At 41.7% G+C, this 15,870-nt stretch overlaps 1 protein-coding gene across 1 annotated transcript in view; it reads right to left on the bottom strand.

Moving 5' to 3' along the window:
• EFCAB6 (EF-hand calcium binding domain 6) overlaps positions 1-15,870 on the bottom strand; it is a gene marked incomplete at both ends in the record, with an annotated part of 85,096 nt that overhangs the window by 25,918 nt on the left and 43,308 nt on the right. The window contains 7 exon segments of the mRNA XM_082281156.1: positions 1,894-1,964; positions 5,611-5,682; positions 5,685-5,743; positions 7,773-7,817; positions 9,418-9,496; positions 9,500-9,520; positions 10,529-10,670. Of these exon segments, the coding sequence (XP_082137282.1) occupies positions 1,894-1,964; positions 5,611-5,682; positions 5,685-5,743; positions 7,773-7,817; positions 9,418-9,496; positions 9,500-9,520; positions 10,529-10,670 (489 nt within the window).

Genomic DNA, 15,870 nt, shown 5'->3' with positions numbered 1-15,870 from the left:
ATTTCCCTGGCTGCAGGTTAGAGAAGATGTTTTAAATTTTGTAATTCCCTATTTATTTTCAAATCAATGCTGTTCAATTCTCCCTCAAACTCAAGAGCTGGCATGGATCATTTATACACATAGAAGGAAATGTTCATTATCTCAGAAACAATTATACCCTGGAGTGACTCCAGGAAGATTATCCTTGATTTACATCAATTACATAGACCAAAACTATCTTCGTGAGTCACCAAGGCATGGCTAGAAATGGGAAGTAAGGCAAAAAACCATTAGCAAATTCAGCCACCATTGCAAGTGCCTAAATTTTGGGAGCTGGTTGGTGCTTCTGATTGAATCCAAACACACAGAGGAATATGGGAGCCTCAGATCAGTTTGTTACACTGCACAGAAATCTGACTAAATCCATGTGCTGCACAAGGACTCCCACACTCTCTCAAGAATCACTTCTTGAGAGAAGATTCCATAAACATAAGCAATTGACCAATAAAATAGTCTGAACACTTAACTGTGAAAATGCAAATGATCTTCAGCCTTTCCATCTCTGTTTCTTTGTTAAACTTCTGAAGCAGCAAGAATATTTGAAATGGGTAAGTTCTGGAGCTAAAGTCGGAATGTTTCCATTTCTAGGTAAGTATAAACTGAAACAGAAATGAGAGCACAGCGGTAACTGGTAATCTCAGATTCCAACTGGTAACAAGATTCAGTCATCATTTGGGAGGTTCAGGTTGGATTACAGGAGAAATTTCTTCACTGAAAGGGTGGTTAAGCATTGGAACAGGCTTCCCAGGGAAGTGGAGGACTCACCGTCCCTAGAAATGTTCCAAAAAATGGGCAGACATAGTAGCACCTTGTGATATGGTTTAGCTACCATGGTGGTGTTTGGTCAGAGGATGGATTCAATGGTTTTGGAGGTTTTTCTCCAGCTTTAATGATTCCATGAACATCAGTTTCCTTTCTTGTTTCAGACTGATGTCCTTGATTCACTCAGTTGTCCAATTCAGGAAAAAAGAAAAACAAACCAAGCAGATAAATATTACTACCATCAGAGCCAACAGTAATGCTGTAAGAGACAAATAAAAACTGGGAAATAAGCCTATGTGTATATATCACATCATCACTGCCACAGCGGAGATGAGTTGCTGATCAGGAGCTTTTCCAGTCCTGTTGTATCTTGTCATTATTTTTATAAATTTGTCTCTCTTTGCATAGTTAAACAGAGTTTCACACTGAGCTTTTAGAATGAATTTTTTACGGCTTAAATTTTGTTTATCATTAAATTTAAGCTCAAACTTTAAAATTCTGGACATTTTAAGCAGTATCACTTCTCACAGGGAGGGATGCTGCAGCTGTACTATCTCTATCCTCCACCCACTCCATGAGGCCTCTGCGCATCTCTCCTGATCTTGTCTGCTCCTGGTGCCCACGAGGCTCCCGTGCTGTGAAGGACTCTGGCAACAATACTGGTGCCAGAACTGACAGACACTGTCTCAGACAGGTGATGCCCTGCCTGCACTTCCACCCCAAAGGACAGCTGGTTCCCAAACCATGTCCCCAGCTCTGCGTGCTTGGGAGATGCAGCAAAGTTGTCCAGTTTGGAGGCTCACTCAGCTCTAAGGCTTCAGCTCAGGCACCAGTTTATATGTCTGACCTTACAGATTAAAACAGCCACCAGGGGTAGTTCTGGCATTTTAACCCAGACTCGACGGATTCAGTGTCTAAATGAATGCAGTCATAAATCACTGAGAACTTGGTAGAGCTCCCCACTTAAGCTTGATGAAGATGTATTTTAATATCACAACTTCGTTTATAGCCACTACAAGTGTTCACACTGTATATTCATCTCTGTAAACACAGCAGGTTACTGTAGGTGCTGTGCAACTTTTCCTTGCTTACTTGTGAGATGGCAAGAGCCAAGGAAGTACCTCCTTAGCTTCTTGGGTGTGAAACAGCCGACAGAATGCTTGCTAATGTAACATGAAGGTCAGGTTCCTTCCCGACAAACCCAGTGGGTACAGGAATTCCTCAAGGGAAGCAAAAATCTGCTCAGGACTTGCTGATACTGTCACTGTCACTGTCTGTTTCACAGAAGGCAGAATAGGTGTCCTAACAAGGAATATTTAGCTAAATATCTTGAACTAAATATATTTAACAAGTCTACTGCATATTTTTTGAACATAAATAAAAGTTTGCTCTCGACTTGTGTTGGCAACAGGCAAGTATTTTATTGCAGTTTAAGAATACAAAGCATTTGTAGTATTGCCTTACAGAAAATAATAAGCAAATGTAGAAAAGCTGGACAATCAACTCTTGATTAAGATCACCGTGTTGCAAACTTTAGGGACTAAGAACACCTTCTTGAATGATCATTCTCACGAATAGATGGGCTGTTCCATGAATGAGCAGTGCAGAGATGCTCTTTTCTAATTGCAGAATACTTAATTGCTGTGCTCACAAAAGGATGGGAAAAAATAACCCGGAATGTATTTTCCTGGCAGAGGCTGCAGAGAAAACAATTAAGAACGAAAAATGGTTTTGCCTTGAAAACTGAATGTATTTGAACTGGAAGTTTCTGAGAACACAGAAGACTTGAAATCCAACATAATTTTTAGAGCCTCTTTCCTGACATCTCCTCTAAACCAACTTTTAAAACAAATATCTAAACAAAATATCTAAACAAATATCTAAACCTAAAGCATAAATTTTAAAAGAAATGGGAAATGGATAATTACTTACTAGCTTTAGTCATCACTGAGGCTTCCACCCTAAGCATTTTAAAACAAATGTTTGGATCAAAATAGCTACCAGCTTCACTGCCAAAAGCGAGCCAAAGCTCGATGTATTTACCCCAGAGACATCCATCAGCTTATCATTAAGGTGACTGAGATATTCTTCAGCAGTCATGCAGTGATAGTTGGCATCATTTGCTCTGTGGTTTGGGCTGTTACATAATGCAGCTCCTGGCCCATTCAATCTCCCATCTGCAAGAATGAAATTGCAGTGTAGCAAATATTGAAAGTATATTAAAGATAAACAGCACAGTAATAAAGCATAAACAAACCCAGAAACTCTGCAACTGGATTCTTTACAGCACAACAAAGTCCAGCAGCTGTCTGCAGCATTAGTGGTGTCCACCCAGTTTGCAGTACTGGCCTCAGCTGCTATAATTTCCCCAGCACAAGATGAAGAAGGAAATCTCAAACTGAAGACAGCCCTGCTCCAGTCTGAACCAATGTGAGCTGTTTCAGGGGATTTGCCATCAAAACTCCTTGACTTAACACAGCATCATCCCTGAAAGTCTTCTGCCTGATGTTTTGGTAAGGTTCAGTCCCACACACAGAGCTTTGTATTGTCACAAGTTTATTATCCCACAGCCCAGCAGGATCAGCCACTTTCCCAGCAGGGCACTCACGTACCTCCAGTCCTGAAGGACTAAGGTACTTTTTAGGCCATAGAAAGTCTATTTTGGTGACTGTTTGAGATCTGATTCCTTCTGCTCATTGTGCAGTGGTACTCTAGGAGCCTGTTTTGCCTTGCTTCTGTGGGTAAAAAAGAGAAAAAGCGTCCTGTGTAACCTCTTGAGCATTTTAGAACTTTTCTGCAACATATGAGTCACAAAGAGGAGTGAAGAAATTCATTACAGATTTTAAAATGGGAAAAACTTGCAAAGAAAAATGTAAACGCTGTCGTTTCACTACATCCAACTCCTGATTGATAGAAAAACCACTAAGGTAATGGTCTGCAGTAAAGGAACGTTTCTTTTCTTTTTAAAAGATTTACTTATGCTGGCATACAGAGCCTGTACAACTGCTCAAAAGAATCACTAAATAGTTTTCACTGCATCACTTTGACTTCTTCTAATTTTACCCTTTAAACCCCACTTTCCCCTACAGACATGCACTATCCTTTCTTTTTTTTTTTTTTTTTATTTGAGTTTCTATTAAAATATAGTCAAGAACATTTGCACTTATGCTATCTTCCCACTAAAGATTATAAGAAGAAGATCAGGACTCTTTTTCTGTAACTACAGACCACCCTCTACCCCAGTGAATCACAAATCACTGGGAAAAAAAAAAAAAGTTAGGAGGGTTTTTTCTTTGCCTTCTGGTTTCTGAGACTAACTTTATATTAAATGTGGGTCACACTTCCTTTTACAACTATGCGATATAGTAACATATGGAAAGAAAAGCTGTGATTCTCATAATTGGCAAAAGCTTTAAATACAGACAAAACACTGTTGATCCTTGATTTAAATCAAAGAGCTGGCACACTCGTTTTCCCTGAGGTCAACCTGCTTCAAACATCTTTTATTGTGCTACTGGATGTAAAGGTGCATATATTTTGGTGGATACCTGATTAGCTGGCTAAATTCACAAACTACATTCACAAACTTCTAAACTTCTAGGCCTGAATGAGGGGAAACCTGAACATTATGTCAGCCACCCACAAGTCAGCTCTTCCTCTTGTCTTACTCCTGAAAGAGAAATAATGACAGCAGAAAATAGTAGTAACAACATGAAAAAAGTAAATGCAGCCTCTGAGAAAAATTACATAGGCACAATATGGAAGTTAAAACAGGCCTTGAAACCAATGACAAAACTGTCTTTGACCTCAGTGGTATCAGAATTTCACCCACAAAATCTAAACCTAAAGCATACATTTTAAAAGAAACGGGGAGTGAATAATTACTTACTTGCTTTAGTCGTCACTGAGGCTTCCACTCTAAGCAACTGGCTCAGATTCCATGAACTTCATCTTTAAGGGCTGGAAATGAAAACCCTTGCCTTCAGTGCCTTGAAATCAGTGAAATGACTGATGGGGTAAGGCAAGTAGCTGAGATGAAAAAAAATCTGCTCCCAAATTATGAATATATTCCTCTTTTATTCACTCTTTAGCAATAGTAAATCAGTGAAGGCCACATCATCCTTTTATGGGTGGAAAACACCACATCTGTACCTATACCAACAGTTAACCTTGCTCCCTTACCGGGATTCTTGATACCCTAATAAAACCATCAATTACATTGTAGGCAGCAGCATTTCAACATTCTCTAGTAGCAACATTCCTTAACAGCTTAAACATCCAAAAGCAGTATTTTAAATTAAGTCCACAAACCAATGTGTAGCCAGGCCACACCACAGAGTTCTCACTGTATGTACTGCCAGTAAAACTGGGCATTAATGTCTTTTGTTCCTGAAAGGACTGGTTACTGCCTTCTGGCTTTTTAGGCAGAGTAGAAAAAGTTGCTGCAACATCACTACTATAAAACCATCCACTACAATTTAGGATAGAATATAATTCCAAGACTGTGAGTAAGAGTTTCAAGATGCTGAGGACGAGGATCTGCTCGAGGCAGAGCAATCAGTCAGTTACTTTTTGCAATCTGTTACTGGTGACAGCTCCATAGCAACTACCTGTGGATCTTAGTTCACATCCCACATCTTTCAGCCTCCCTCTTGGCCTGAGCTAGCTGGATCAGGAGCCAAAGAATACAGACAGTGTGTTAAAATCATATCACTGATCTCTTTCTAATTTCACCAATAGCCTTTACTTGAAGTAGAACAGTTCTGGATCTCTCAGGAAAGGTTTGTTTCATGCTTTATGGCTGTTAACTTTTTTTTTGTTGAATTCCAATATTGCCACAAAATCCAGATAACTCAGCCCTGCATCTGGTAACCCTAACTTCAATCTACTAACAGTAGACTAAATTGACTGTCATCCATTGGCATGCCATGATCTTCTAACACATGTTAGATGAGAAATCAAGTAAGTTCTAAAATGGCCTCTTTTTTCTTCTAAACATGCTGTTTTGAATAATAAATATCTGGGTGCTTTATCCTGTGGCTCAGTTTTAAATTACACTGAAAATTATCTCTTTTCCTTGCATTGACAGTAAGCCATTTGAATAGAGTCCTATTGTGTACAACTTCAAATCTGTCCAGGAAGAGTCCGAGAGCAAAATTGGACTATATTTCTGAGACTGGCATTTTAGGCAAAAACACTGACTGACAGGCTAAGACAGAACTTCACCTAGAAAGCAACAAGTGCCAGAAGAAATCACATTAACTCATTTAGCAAACTTGAGGAAAAATGTCATTTCTAGAATTTGCTGCTGTCACTGTTCCTCACAAGCCACAATTAACTCCTGGACAAGGAATGCTGCAGAATGGATTCAGGCCCTAGAACCACACAGAACTGCAGGGAGGTGGGAAGCATGATTCCTTCAAAGCAGATTTAAGGATCCATTTGAGGTAAACTGTTTTGGCAAGGAGCTTTCTCATCTTCCTCCCATGTGCCCTCCTCTTTCTTTCTGCAGACCCTCTACATTTCTGCACCAAAGAGGAGCAGCAGTCTGGAGTGGCAGCAGTCTCCCACTGTGCCCCTCTTAGTGTTACCTACCCTGGTTTTCTTGTACTTTTCCCACCTCCTGTTTCCCTGAAAATTGTAGTTGCAGCCCCTCCTGCTGCTGAGGGTTTTCTTCAAAATTTTTTGTTTCCTTCAGCTGCTTTGGAACTCCTGATTTGGATGTATTTTTTATAACTATCCTGCACAGCTCTGTCCTGACTTCCCAAGTGTTCCTACAGTGATTATTCTTGCCATTATATTTTACTTAATTATACAGATTAAAAGAAAAAAAAAAATCATTAAATAGCTGAACAGCATAAGGAGTGCTAAAAATTTGAGAATAATTAGCAAATTATCATTCCTTTCTATGAATGTAAAGCTTCTGGATAAGCAAGCACATTTTATGCTCAGTTGAACAAGTATTTACCATCAGATGAAATGCTTAATATTAGCGATAAGGAAATCTGGCTGTACAAATCCAATCAAAGCTGGAGAGAATCAGCCACAACAGTAATGTTGGTGACTATGGTCTCAACTATTAGCACTTTCATCTGGAGAAAAAAACCTGATAAAACTCTGCTGAAACTGCATGCAAGATTAAGTCATATTAAATTGTATGTCTAGGTCATTGTTCTGTGCTCACAAAAGGCAAAGTGTGTGTCTTATTTAAAGGAAGAGGACTGACGACAACCTCACAGGGAGGAGATAATGGAAACCTTTACCAGAGAGAAGTCACACCACAAATTGTGATGTTATCCCAGGGTAATACCAGCTGCAGTTACCATCTTTCTGATTTTGAAATGTATTAAAAATTTGACAAGTCCAAGGGTGCAAAGGGTCTGCACCTACTTGCCCAGTTACTAGAAAAGCCAAGTCAGTGAAGCCAGAGATACTAGGGTGCTTTTTGGTAAAGGAGCTGGAGTTTGGCCTCCCCCTTCATTAACATGCCTCACATCTTTGGTACTCACACAGAATCCCAGAATGGCTCAGGCTGGGAGGGACCACAGTGGCTCCTCTGGTCCAACCCTCTGGTTCCAGCAGGGCCATCCCAGAGCACGTGGCACAGGACTGTGTCCAGAGGGGTCTGGAATATCTCCAGTCAGGGAGACTCCACACCCTCTCTCTGTTCCAGTGCTCAAGACAGAAGTTCTGCCTCCTGTCCAGGTGGAACTTCCTGGGCATCAGTTCCTGCTCGTTCCTCTGGTGCCATTGCTGGGCCCCACGGAGCAGACCTGGTCTGTCCTCTGACACCCTCCCTAAAAAACCCAGAAAGAACCAACAGAATAACCTTGAAAAGGCTAACTGGTGATGATATATCTGCATTTCTGGGTTATTCAGGCATACCATGATAATTACCCTTCAGAGGGTACATTCTGCCCACTCCCATAATGCCATGGCAGCATAATGTTATACAAATAAACAAAGCTTACCCACTTCCATGCTGGGGACAGTTTTGCCCAGTTCTGTGGCTTGGCCTGGAATAACAAATCAGACAACAGGTATGGTTTTATGTTTACCACTATCACACCATGCTATCACAGTTGGAGTGACCTGTTTCACCTCTCAGGAAAAGCAGCTCTGCCCAGCCATGCAGCAGCTGCCTGGCTGCTCCAGATGAAGCTGTGGATCAGAGCAGCACTGTCAAATGTGCACTAAGGTGGCCAACAGCCTTGGTTCACCTGCTCAGCTACATAGCCAGGATGAAAAGCAGCTGTGCTGCCAGGGCAGGGATTGATGAACCTCTCGTTAGAAGTGTCAGGGAAATCAAAGCAGGAAGAATGTGAAAACTCCCAGCTGGAATTCTACCTAGACAATGAGGTGCAAACCCCCTTTCTTTTACAAAAGTTGCAGAGATCCTTAAAGACCACAAGTGAGGGAGAATCAGTTTCAGACTGCATTTCACCTGAAAACATACGTGCCCAGGCAGTTACCAGAGACATAAGGTAGTCTGTCACTTCAGTTCTGACCAGGAAACCCATTTAACCACTTTATTCCACACAGCTCTCATCCTTATTCATTCCAGGCTTATTTCAGTCAGCAGAAGCAGGACAGAAAAGGACTCTTGCAGGGAAGCATGTCCCATTTGAATGATCATAAACAGCAGCAGGAGGACAGAGTTTCTGGGCAGTCTTAGAATCATCGAATGACTTGGGTTGGAAGGGGCTTTAAAGATCAGCTCGTTCCAACCCCTCTGGCACAGGCAGGGACACCTTCCACTAGACCACAGTGCTCAGAGCCCCATCCGACTTTGCCTGGGACACTGCCAAGGCTGGGGCAGCCACAGCTTCTCTGGGCAACCTGTGCCAGGGCCTCCCCACCCTCACTGGGAACAATTTCTGCCTCATATCCAATCTAAACCTGCTCTCTGTCAGTGTGAAGCCATTGCCCCTTGTCCTGTCACTCCAGGCCCTTGTCAAGAGTCTCTCTGCATCTTTCCTGTGGGCTCCCTTCAGGCACTGCAAGGCCACAGTGAGGTCACCCCAAAGCCTTCTCTTCTCCAGGCTGAACAATCCCAATTCCCTCAGCCTTTCCTCCCAGCAGAGCTGCTCCATCCCTCTGCTCCCCTTGGTGTCCCTGCTCTGGACTGGCTCCAGCAGCTCCCTGTCCTTCCTGTGCTGGATCCCAGGGCTGGATGCAGCCCTGCAGGGGGGTCTCAGCAGAGTGGGGCAGAGGGGCAGAATCCCCCCTCCCCTGCTGCTCACGCTGGGGGCTCAGCCCAGCTCAGGGGGTTCTGTCCCAGCACACACAGCCAGGGCAGGGCCAGCTCTCACCCACAGCACCCCTGAGTCCTTCTGCCAGGGCTGCTCCATCTGCTCATCCCCAGCCTGGATTGATCCCAGGGGTTGCCCTGACATAGATCTTGCTGAACCTCATGAGTTTTCCATGGAGCTGGACTCTGCTGAGCTCACAGGGCCCAAGAACGTCACGAAATAGTGATACATACCCCTGGCTGCATGTACATGGTGATGTTTTATCCTTTGTGCATTGCCAGAACTTGAGAAATGCATCATCCCTGGTGTAATAAAAGAACAATGAAATCACAAATACTAACTGTTCAGTAGCTTCTGGTGCTACTATCTTCAATAGTTGCTGCCTGCTGTATTTCTTTGTCCTTCAGCCTTTTAATTACTTCATCAACAGTTCTATTCTGGGCTTATTTGTTAGTTTGGTCTTCAATCTGTTTGATTACAAAATTGAAAGAAAGTGCATGAAGACAAGTCACTTATTTTGTAGTTTCAAACATTTGATTCAGCAATAATGAGCAAGAACTGCTTTAATGACAAACAAGACACAGCCATGGAAGAAACTTAGATGCAAAACAAAGCGATAGGTTCATCGAGTTAGAACACACACTGATTCCAAGGCCTGTGTTGTGCAAATATTTCCTTTACAGAAAAAAAAATTAAAAGTGACTGATACTGTTATGAATTATTTTCTTTGCTAATGGAGATGCTAGACCCCCAGATCACAGGCTTAGTTTCTAATGAGCCCAAGTTTCTCCATCAGCTAAGGAGCCACCTTGATCCTTTAATACCTCCTCAGTTAACATGAGATGGCTAAGCTAACATGAAAGAAGTTAATGAAAGTATTTCCATTGAATTTAAAAGGAAAAAAAATTGTCTTTTGACATTTTCTGTCCTTCTGGATCCCGAGTAAATCACTTCCATGCTTTTTACCTTTGGAAGAATGTTCATAATACTTTTCCTTCTTGGGCCCTACAAGAAAGTCCATAGATATGGACTATATACCCTTCTTGCTGAAATACCACAAGCTTCCTCACTGAGCCATTAAAATAAATAACAATTAAATATTTAATAATTTTTAAAGACAGAAAGAAATTAAGTTAAAGTGTATGAAATATGTCCTACTTGTATCTATTTTACATCTATTATGGATTTACTATAACTCATGAAAAGGAAAGTTAGACCAATTATATTTGTTAAATTTTAGAGCATGTATTTCCATATAAGCAAAATGCAGAAATATTCAGCAGTCTCATTTTATAGATTTATTGAGCGTGTTTTATAGTAGTCCCTAAACTTGAAGATAATCTTAACATTTTGACTCTTATTCTAAAAATATGCTAATGAAAAGAGTTTTACTTTGATCTGAGCAACACATAGCAGATTAACTCTAAGCCTGCAATAAAGGGATCAAAGATGACAGTGACTGGTGACTCCCTCACGAGGATCTCAGATGGACTCATCTGCTGAAGGCACCTGGTCTTCTGAGAAATCTGCTGCCCTGACTGAATGGAAGAGGTGGCCAAAACATCACCAGCTGTTCTATGCTCCTGCCTATCAACATGGGCCTTGCCATGGATATCCCTGAGAAAACAATCTGGTAATTAAAGGACAGATGATGAAGACAAACTCAAATGTCCTTTATACCCTTTCTCCCTGCTGAAGTTCAAGCCTGAGGCAAAGGCTGGCTGTGTTCTGGAAGTGAGTGAGTGACACTTGCAGGGTGTCATCTAAAATCTCTCTTCCCTGTCAGGATCTTGTTCACAGAAGAGCTCTCTTTGTCCATCAGCTTTATAACCCAGGAGGCAAGCCTTAGACCAGACTGAAGAAAGGAGCTGCCAGAAAAGCTCACAGGAAGGGATTAATCACAGCCACTTAGCTGAGGACCTAAAATTACCTGGGCTTGGGTTATGCATTACAGGATCACAGAGGAGACAAAACCAGACAGGATGGATCAAGCATGCTGGTTGTCAGCACATGAATATAAGAAACGTGGTATAAAAAGCAGGACCTGAAAGCCTTTATGGTTCTTGGAAGACCCTGGAATCTTACAGGTCAGTAAGTTAAGCCTTATTTAGAGTTCAGGGGATAAATACCTATGAGAATATCAGTGGTACAGTGGTAGGATGACTAGTATACATCAGCCACAGGGACAAGAGTGTTTAGATTTGAAGCTCTTGGAGATTTGGAGAACTCTTTTTTCCCTGAGGGTAAAAGAGCTGTTTGTAACTGGTTGAGTAATGACTACAGCAGAACAAGGGTTGTCCAGAAGACCATCAGAATGTGGCAGTGACATCCTGTTGATGCCACAAAATCCAGTGAAGGGAAAGTCTTTCTATATTTTATCCTGGTTAATGCAGAGAAACTACTTGAAATGGTGAAATACAGCTTAGGCAGGAATGATGATGGAATGACAAAGTTATGACATTTACAAAAAGAAAGCAGGAGAAGAGGGGGAAAAAAAATGTAGATTTCTACCTTCTCAAGGAACTGTAGTCTCAGGGGAAATGAATCTAAAGGGAAAATAACTTGAGGATAGCTGGAGGTGCATCAGTGAATCATACCAGCACAGTATATACGACCAGAATATGAAAGCCCAGAACACAATGTGAGATTCAATATAAAAAAATACCAGGAGTAGTATGAATTCCTATTACTGAAGCATTTGTAGAATGAGAGGCATCAGGAAAAATTTGGCTTTCTATTCAACAAAGAAAGAACACTACCAACAGATTGCACTAAGGGGATGAAACCCTTAAAACCTCTTTTGTATCCATCTTTGATAAAAGTCAAATATCAGCAGGTTTCTTGAACAACGAATATCAGTAACAAATAAAGAAAGAAAAAATCACCTAACATTGCTATGTGTTCATATTGGCTCTTAAAGAACTGGCTAAAATTTTCTCCTAAATCCATGCAGAAATGCAAAGACACTACCTAGCTTTAAAGAGAGGGAAGGAGAAGAAATGGAGAGTTACTGACATATTTCTAAGAAATCTATTCCTGCTCTCAGGCAGTAATTACAGAGTCACAAAGAGTTCAAAGCCTGTTAAGAGACACAAGAGTCACTAGGGATCCTTGAAATCTATCCTGATTTTGGGCAAGCTTATATTTTAAATTATATTCCCCTCCAACATGCACTGCTTTCACCTTGCTTTCCTAGGAATATAAAGCAACCAGCTTTTTCATCCACATCTGTCAGCCTTTCCCCTAAATTTGGTGTTCATTTAGCAATTTCAGTCAAACTGGGGAATGCTAGGGGCCTTCAGACACAGTTATTATTGGGAAGCTTACAGTCGCAAAAGGGAGAGACACTCTTCATTCTTCTGGTTGGGAAGGCAGATCCATTATTTTTTCCATGTGTTAGCAGCCAGCCAAGCAATGAGCATATGTGCTCCTCTGGGCTAGCCACAGACTACATCTTGCCCAGCTGCTTGAAGTGTGCAGTGAGAGGAATGTCCTTTTTCCACCTTTCAGTAATAAGCCACAAAAACATTTCCCAACTGTGTGAGGCACCAAGCTCGCTCCCTGCACATTCCCATCTCACTGGGGCTGGCTCACAGAGTTCTTCACACAGGCCTAGCAAAGCCAGCCTAACCCTCTACTCTGACACACCAGGTCTGGGTGCCAGGATGTTTGTTGAAGGTGTGGATAAAACTCCAGATGGTGGCTCAGCAGAAGTTAGGGATGGAGATATTTATTAGTGAGGTCGCTGATTTCTGTTGAATTTAGCATACTGTGTCCTAGTGACAGAGCTATATTCCATGTTGGTGAGTCATCTGCAATTTTTTGTATCTTGCCAGCTCTCTGCTTTGACAGTCTTTCAGTAGGAATGGTGTTGGACCTCAGTAAAAATAACTTTGAGGAATTTCTGGAAGATCTTTTGACCTCAGCAACAGGAAGGACAAACTCAACTTGCAGAAAAAAACCAGGTTTGATTTCTTGACTGAAGTACAGCTCATATTGAAGCCAATCTTGGAATGCATCTGCCGGAACACTCAGTACCCAAAAAATATTACATAGAAGGAGCCAACCATAAGATCTTAGATATATCCTAGTGTCTTGCAAAAAGGAATTTAGAAAGTGTTTCAGAGACAGAGGCAGCCTGCTAGAAGTTTTGAGGATTAAGATGAAGGTCATGTGGAACAGGATCTTTCACCTTAACCACTCCAACCTGTTAAAGAACTTGCAGGTGGAAAGATGTGGAAATATCAACATTCCACCCGTTACAGGTCACTGGTCCAAAATCACCATTGTAGTAGCAGAGGCCAGATTTGCTTTACCAGAGACTTCCTGTAATATTATTTTCCGTTACTGGTCACAAATTCTCACTAAAGAGAGGAGCTGGGGGACATAAGCAACACAGGAAGGTCACATCATTTAAGAGGAAACGAGGAAATCAGAGGAGAATGTGGAGCAAGACAGGGCATACTGCTGTCCTGAGAGCTGTTGACAGAAAAGTGAGCATTGCATAGGGCATTCTGTTTTATGGAATACCAGCAAAAAAAGGAGAGAAGATAGGGAGTGAGATGCCTCCAAGAACACATCAGAGCAACGCACTGTCTGGGTCAAAGGAAAGGAAAGGCCTGTGTCCTGACTCTAACCCTACACGGAGGCTATCATGCAAACACAAGGAAAAATACTTTGGGAAGAAGCTTATCCCATTACAAGGGACAATTTGTTGGTGTCTGCTGTGTCATTGTCCCCCCCCCACCCACCCCCCACCCCCATGATTAGGCAGGCATTTGCATATATTCAAATTAAAAAGAGAGGAGAATCAGTAGGTAGTCCATGTTTGTAGCCTGGGCACCAATAGCGGTGCCACAGGTGCCGTGGAGGTGTGGCTGTGGCCTGCAGTAGTCACAGCCATGAGATGTGCCAGAGTTCCTGATCCTCTGAGAACATTCAAGTGCAGGTCCTGAACAATGAGCTGTGCTGATTCTGCCAAAGATCACAAGCTTTCTCTTCAGCTGTCATCACTGGCAAACCCCCAGTTTTTGGGTGATGCAATGAGATACAATCCTTGTGCGCCCTGTAAAGTGAGCTCAGTGTTTGTACCTGAATCCTGGAGTCTGTGATGAATGATCCATGTGTGTTTGCTCTCCTGTTGCAATGCTTTGAGAACTGTAAAATGTTGAATACATCCCTGTGAAATCAAAGATCAGCTCAGGATAGTACTTACCATCAGAAAAACAACTTGTATCCTCAGCCTATCTGAAAGTCTCCTTTTTACACATATTTTTTCTTTATGTTAAACAGAAAATTGTTTGTAATAACAGTAACTTTTTGAAAGCTCTGTTTGCCTTTTTTCTTGTCTTTGTTGTATTTCCTTTGATACATGTGAGCTGCTACCACTTAAAGTCACCAGGAGGAATGGCAATTTTTAAGTTATCCAAAAGCATCTTATAAAAGGTTCTGTCAGAATTGTTATCCTCTTATTTATTGTATAACCTGGAAAAAATAAGAATATAAAATAATTTGGGAGGCTGAGAACAATACATAATACAAATGTCTTAAGGCAAAGACTATCCAAGCAATAAATTTCCTTTCAATACACAGCTAAGGGCATTATTAAGAAAGCTATCCTTGGAAACTGGCCTTCCCAGGCTCCTTCTGTTGACTACAGAGATAACAGGAACCTAATTTAAGCACTGTGTCATTACCTGGAAGATCTCTATTGCCTCTAGAAGGAGTCTAAGGATACAAACCTTTGTGAACACCCCGAGTAATTAAAGCTTAAATTATATGGTGGATACTGGGAAGAAACTTGGCTCACCTGACACTGACCTGTCAAATCAGCTTCATTGGTGGAAGAGGGAGCTAAGATCACAGCCACTGCACAAATAAATCAGATGGAAATCATGAATAAAATCCCTGGTTTACCTTCATCCAATGCCCGATGTAAGAATGCAAACTGAAGTCCCTGGCAGGCTAAGTTAATGCTCCTGGCTGTGATCCAGACACACTGTTTGCTCAGCCTCTCGTGTTATTCTGAGGGTAACTTCCAATGGAGAGCTCGAGCTGCTATTCCCTGGACCTGTTAAATGACCCTCTGAAATCTCTCCTGTGTAAATTAGCAGTGCTCAAGAATCAGAGCCCCTTGTCATCACTGTGTCACTGCTCGCCTGAGCTGTTTAACCTTCCAGGATTTCATTCATGTCCATGAAGCTTTGGAGCAGTCTTGGATGAAAGCAGTAGGCTCCTGGGGACACATGGCATTCCCTGAACTCCACTTAGTCCATTTCTATTGGGAAGACACTAAAAAAAATACCTGTAGTAAAAAAAACCCACTTGTAACTGAACATATCAAGTGCCTCCTTCTTAAGCGTTTCTTCTGGGGAAAAATAAGAAAATAAATCAAAGCTTTCATTTCTTTTCAGAAATCCAATCCACATCATATATACTGCAGGAGAGAAAATGTCAGAGGGGTGACAAAGAGGGGAAAGAGTCACCATTTTCCAGCAGTTGTGAAGCTCTGTTTAGCTAAAACAAGTGTAGCCTTCACAGAGAAAATGGCTGTGAACACGACGCAGCAACATCTGCTTTGTGAGTCTAATCCATGAAAGGCTTCCAAATGCCCTTAAAAATTGTTCCCTCTTCTCCCCAGTCTGAATGCCATCTCCCAGGAAGCCATCTGGGACAAGCATGCCAGTTATTCTGCTGTAGCGATGGCAGTATTGTCCTCAAGTGCCTCCGGATGAGTCACATCAATGCAAAAGTCCAATTATAGCAGAAGCCCCCCAAAGCAGAAGTATCATTTCAAATAAATAAGACTGATGTAGCT

The sequence above is a fragment of the Coloeus monedula genome (assembly GCF_965178545.1).
Source record: "Coloeus monedula genome assembly, chromosome: 4".
In the NCBI taxonomy this organism is placed as follows: Eukaryota; Metazoa; Chordata; class Aves; order Passeriformes; family Corvidae; genus Coloeus; species Coloeus monedula.
Note: the sequence above shows the minus strand (reverse complement) of the source record. Positions and strands in the feature narration are given on the sequence as shown.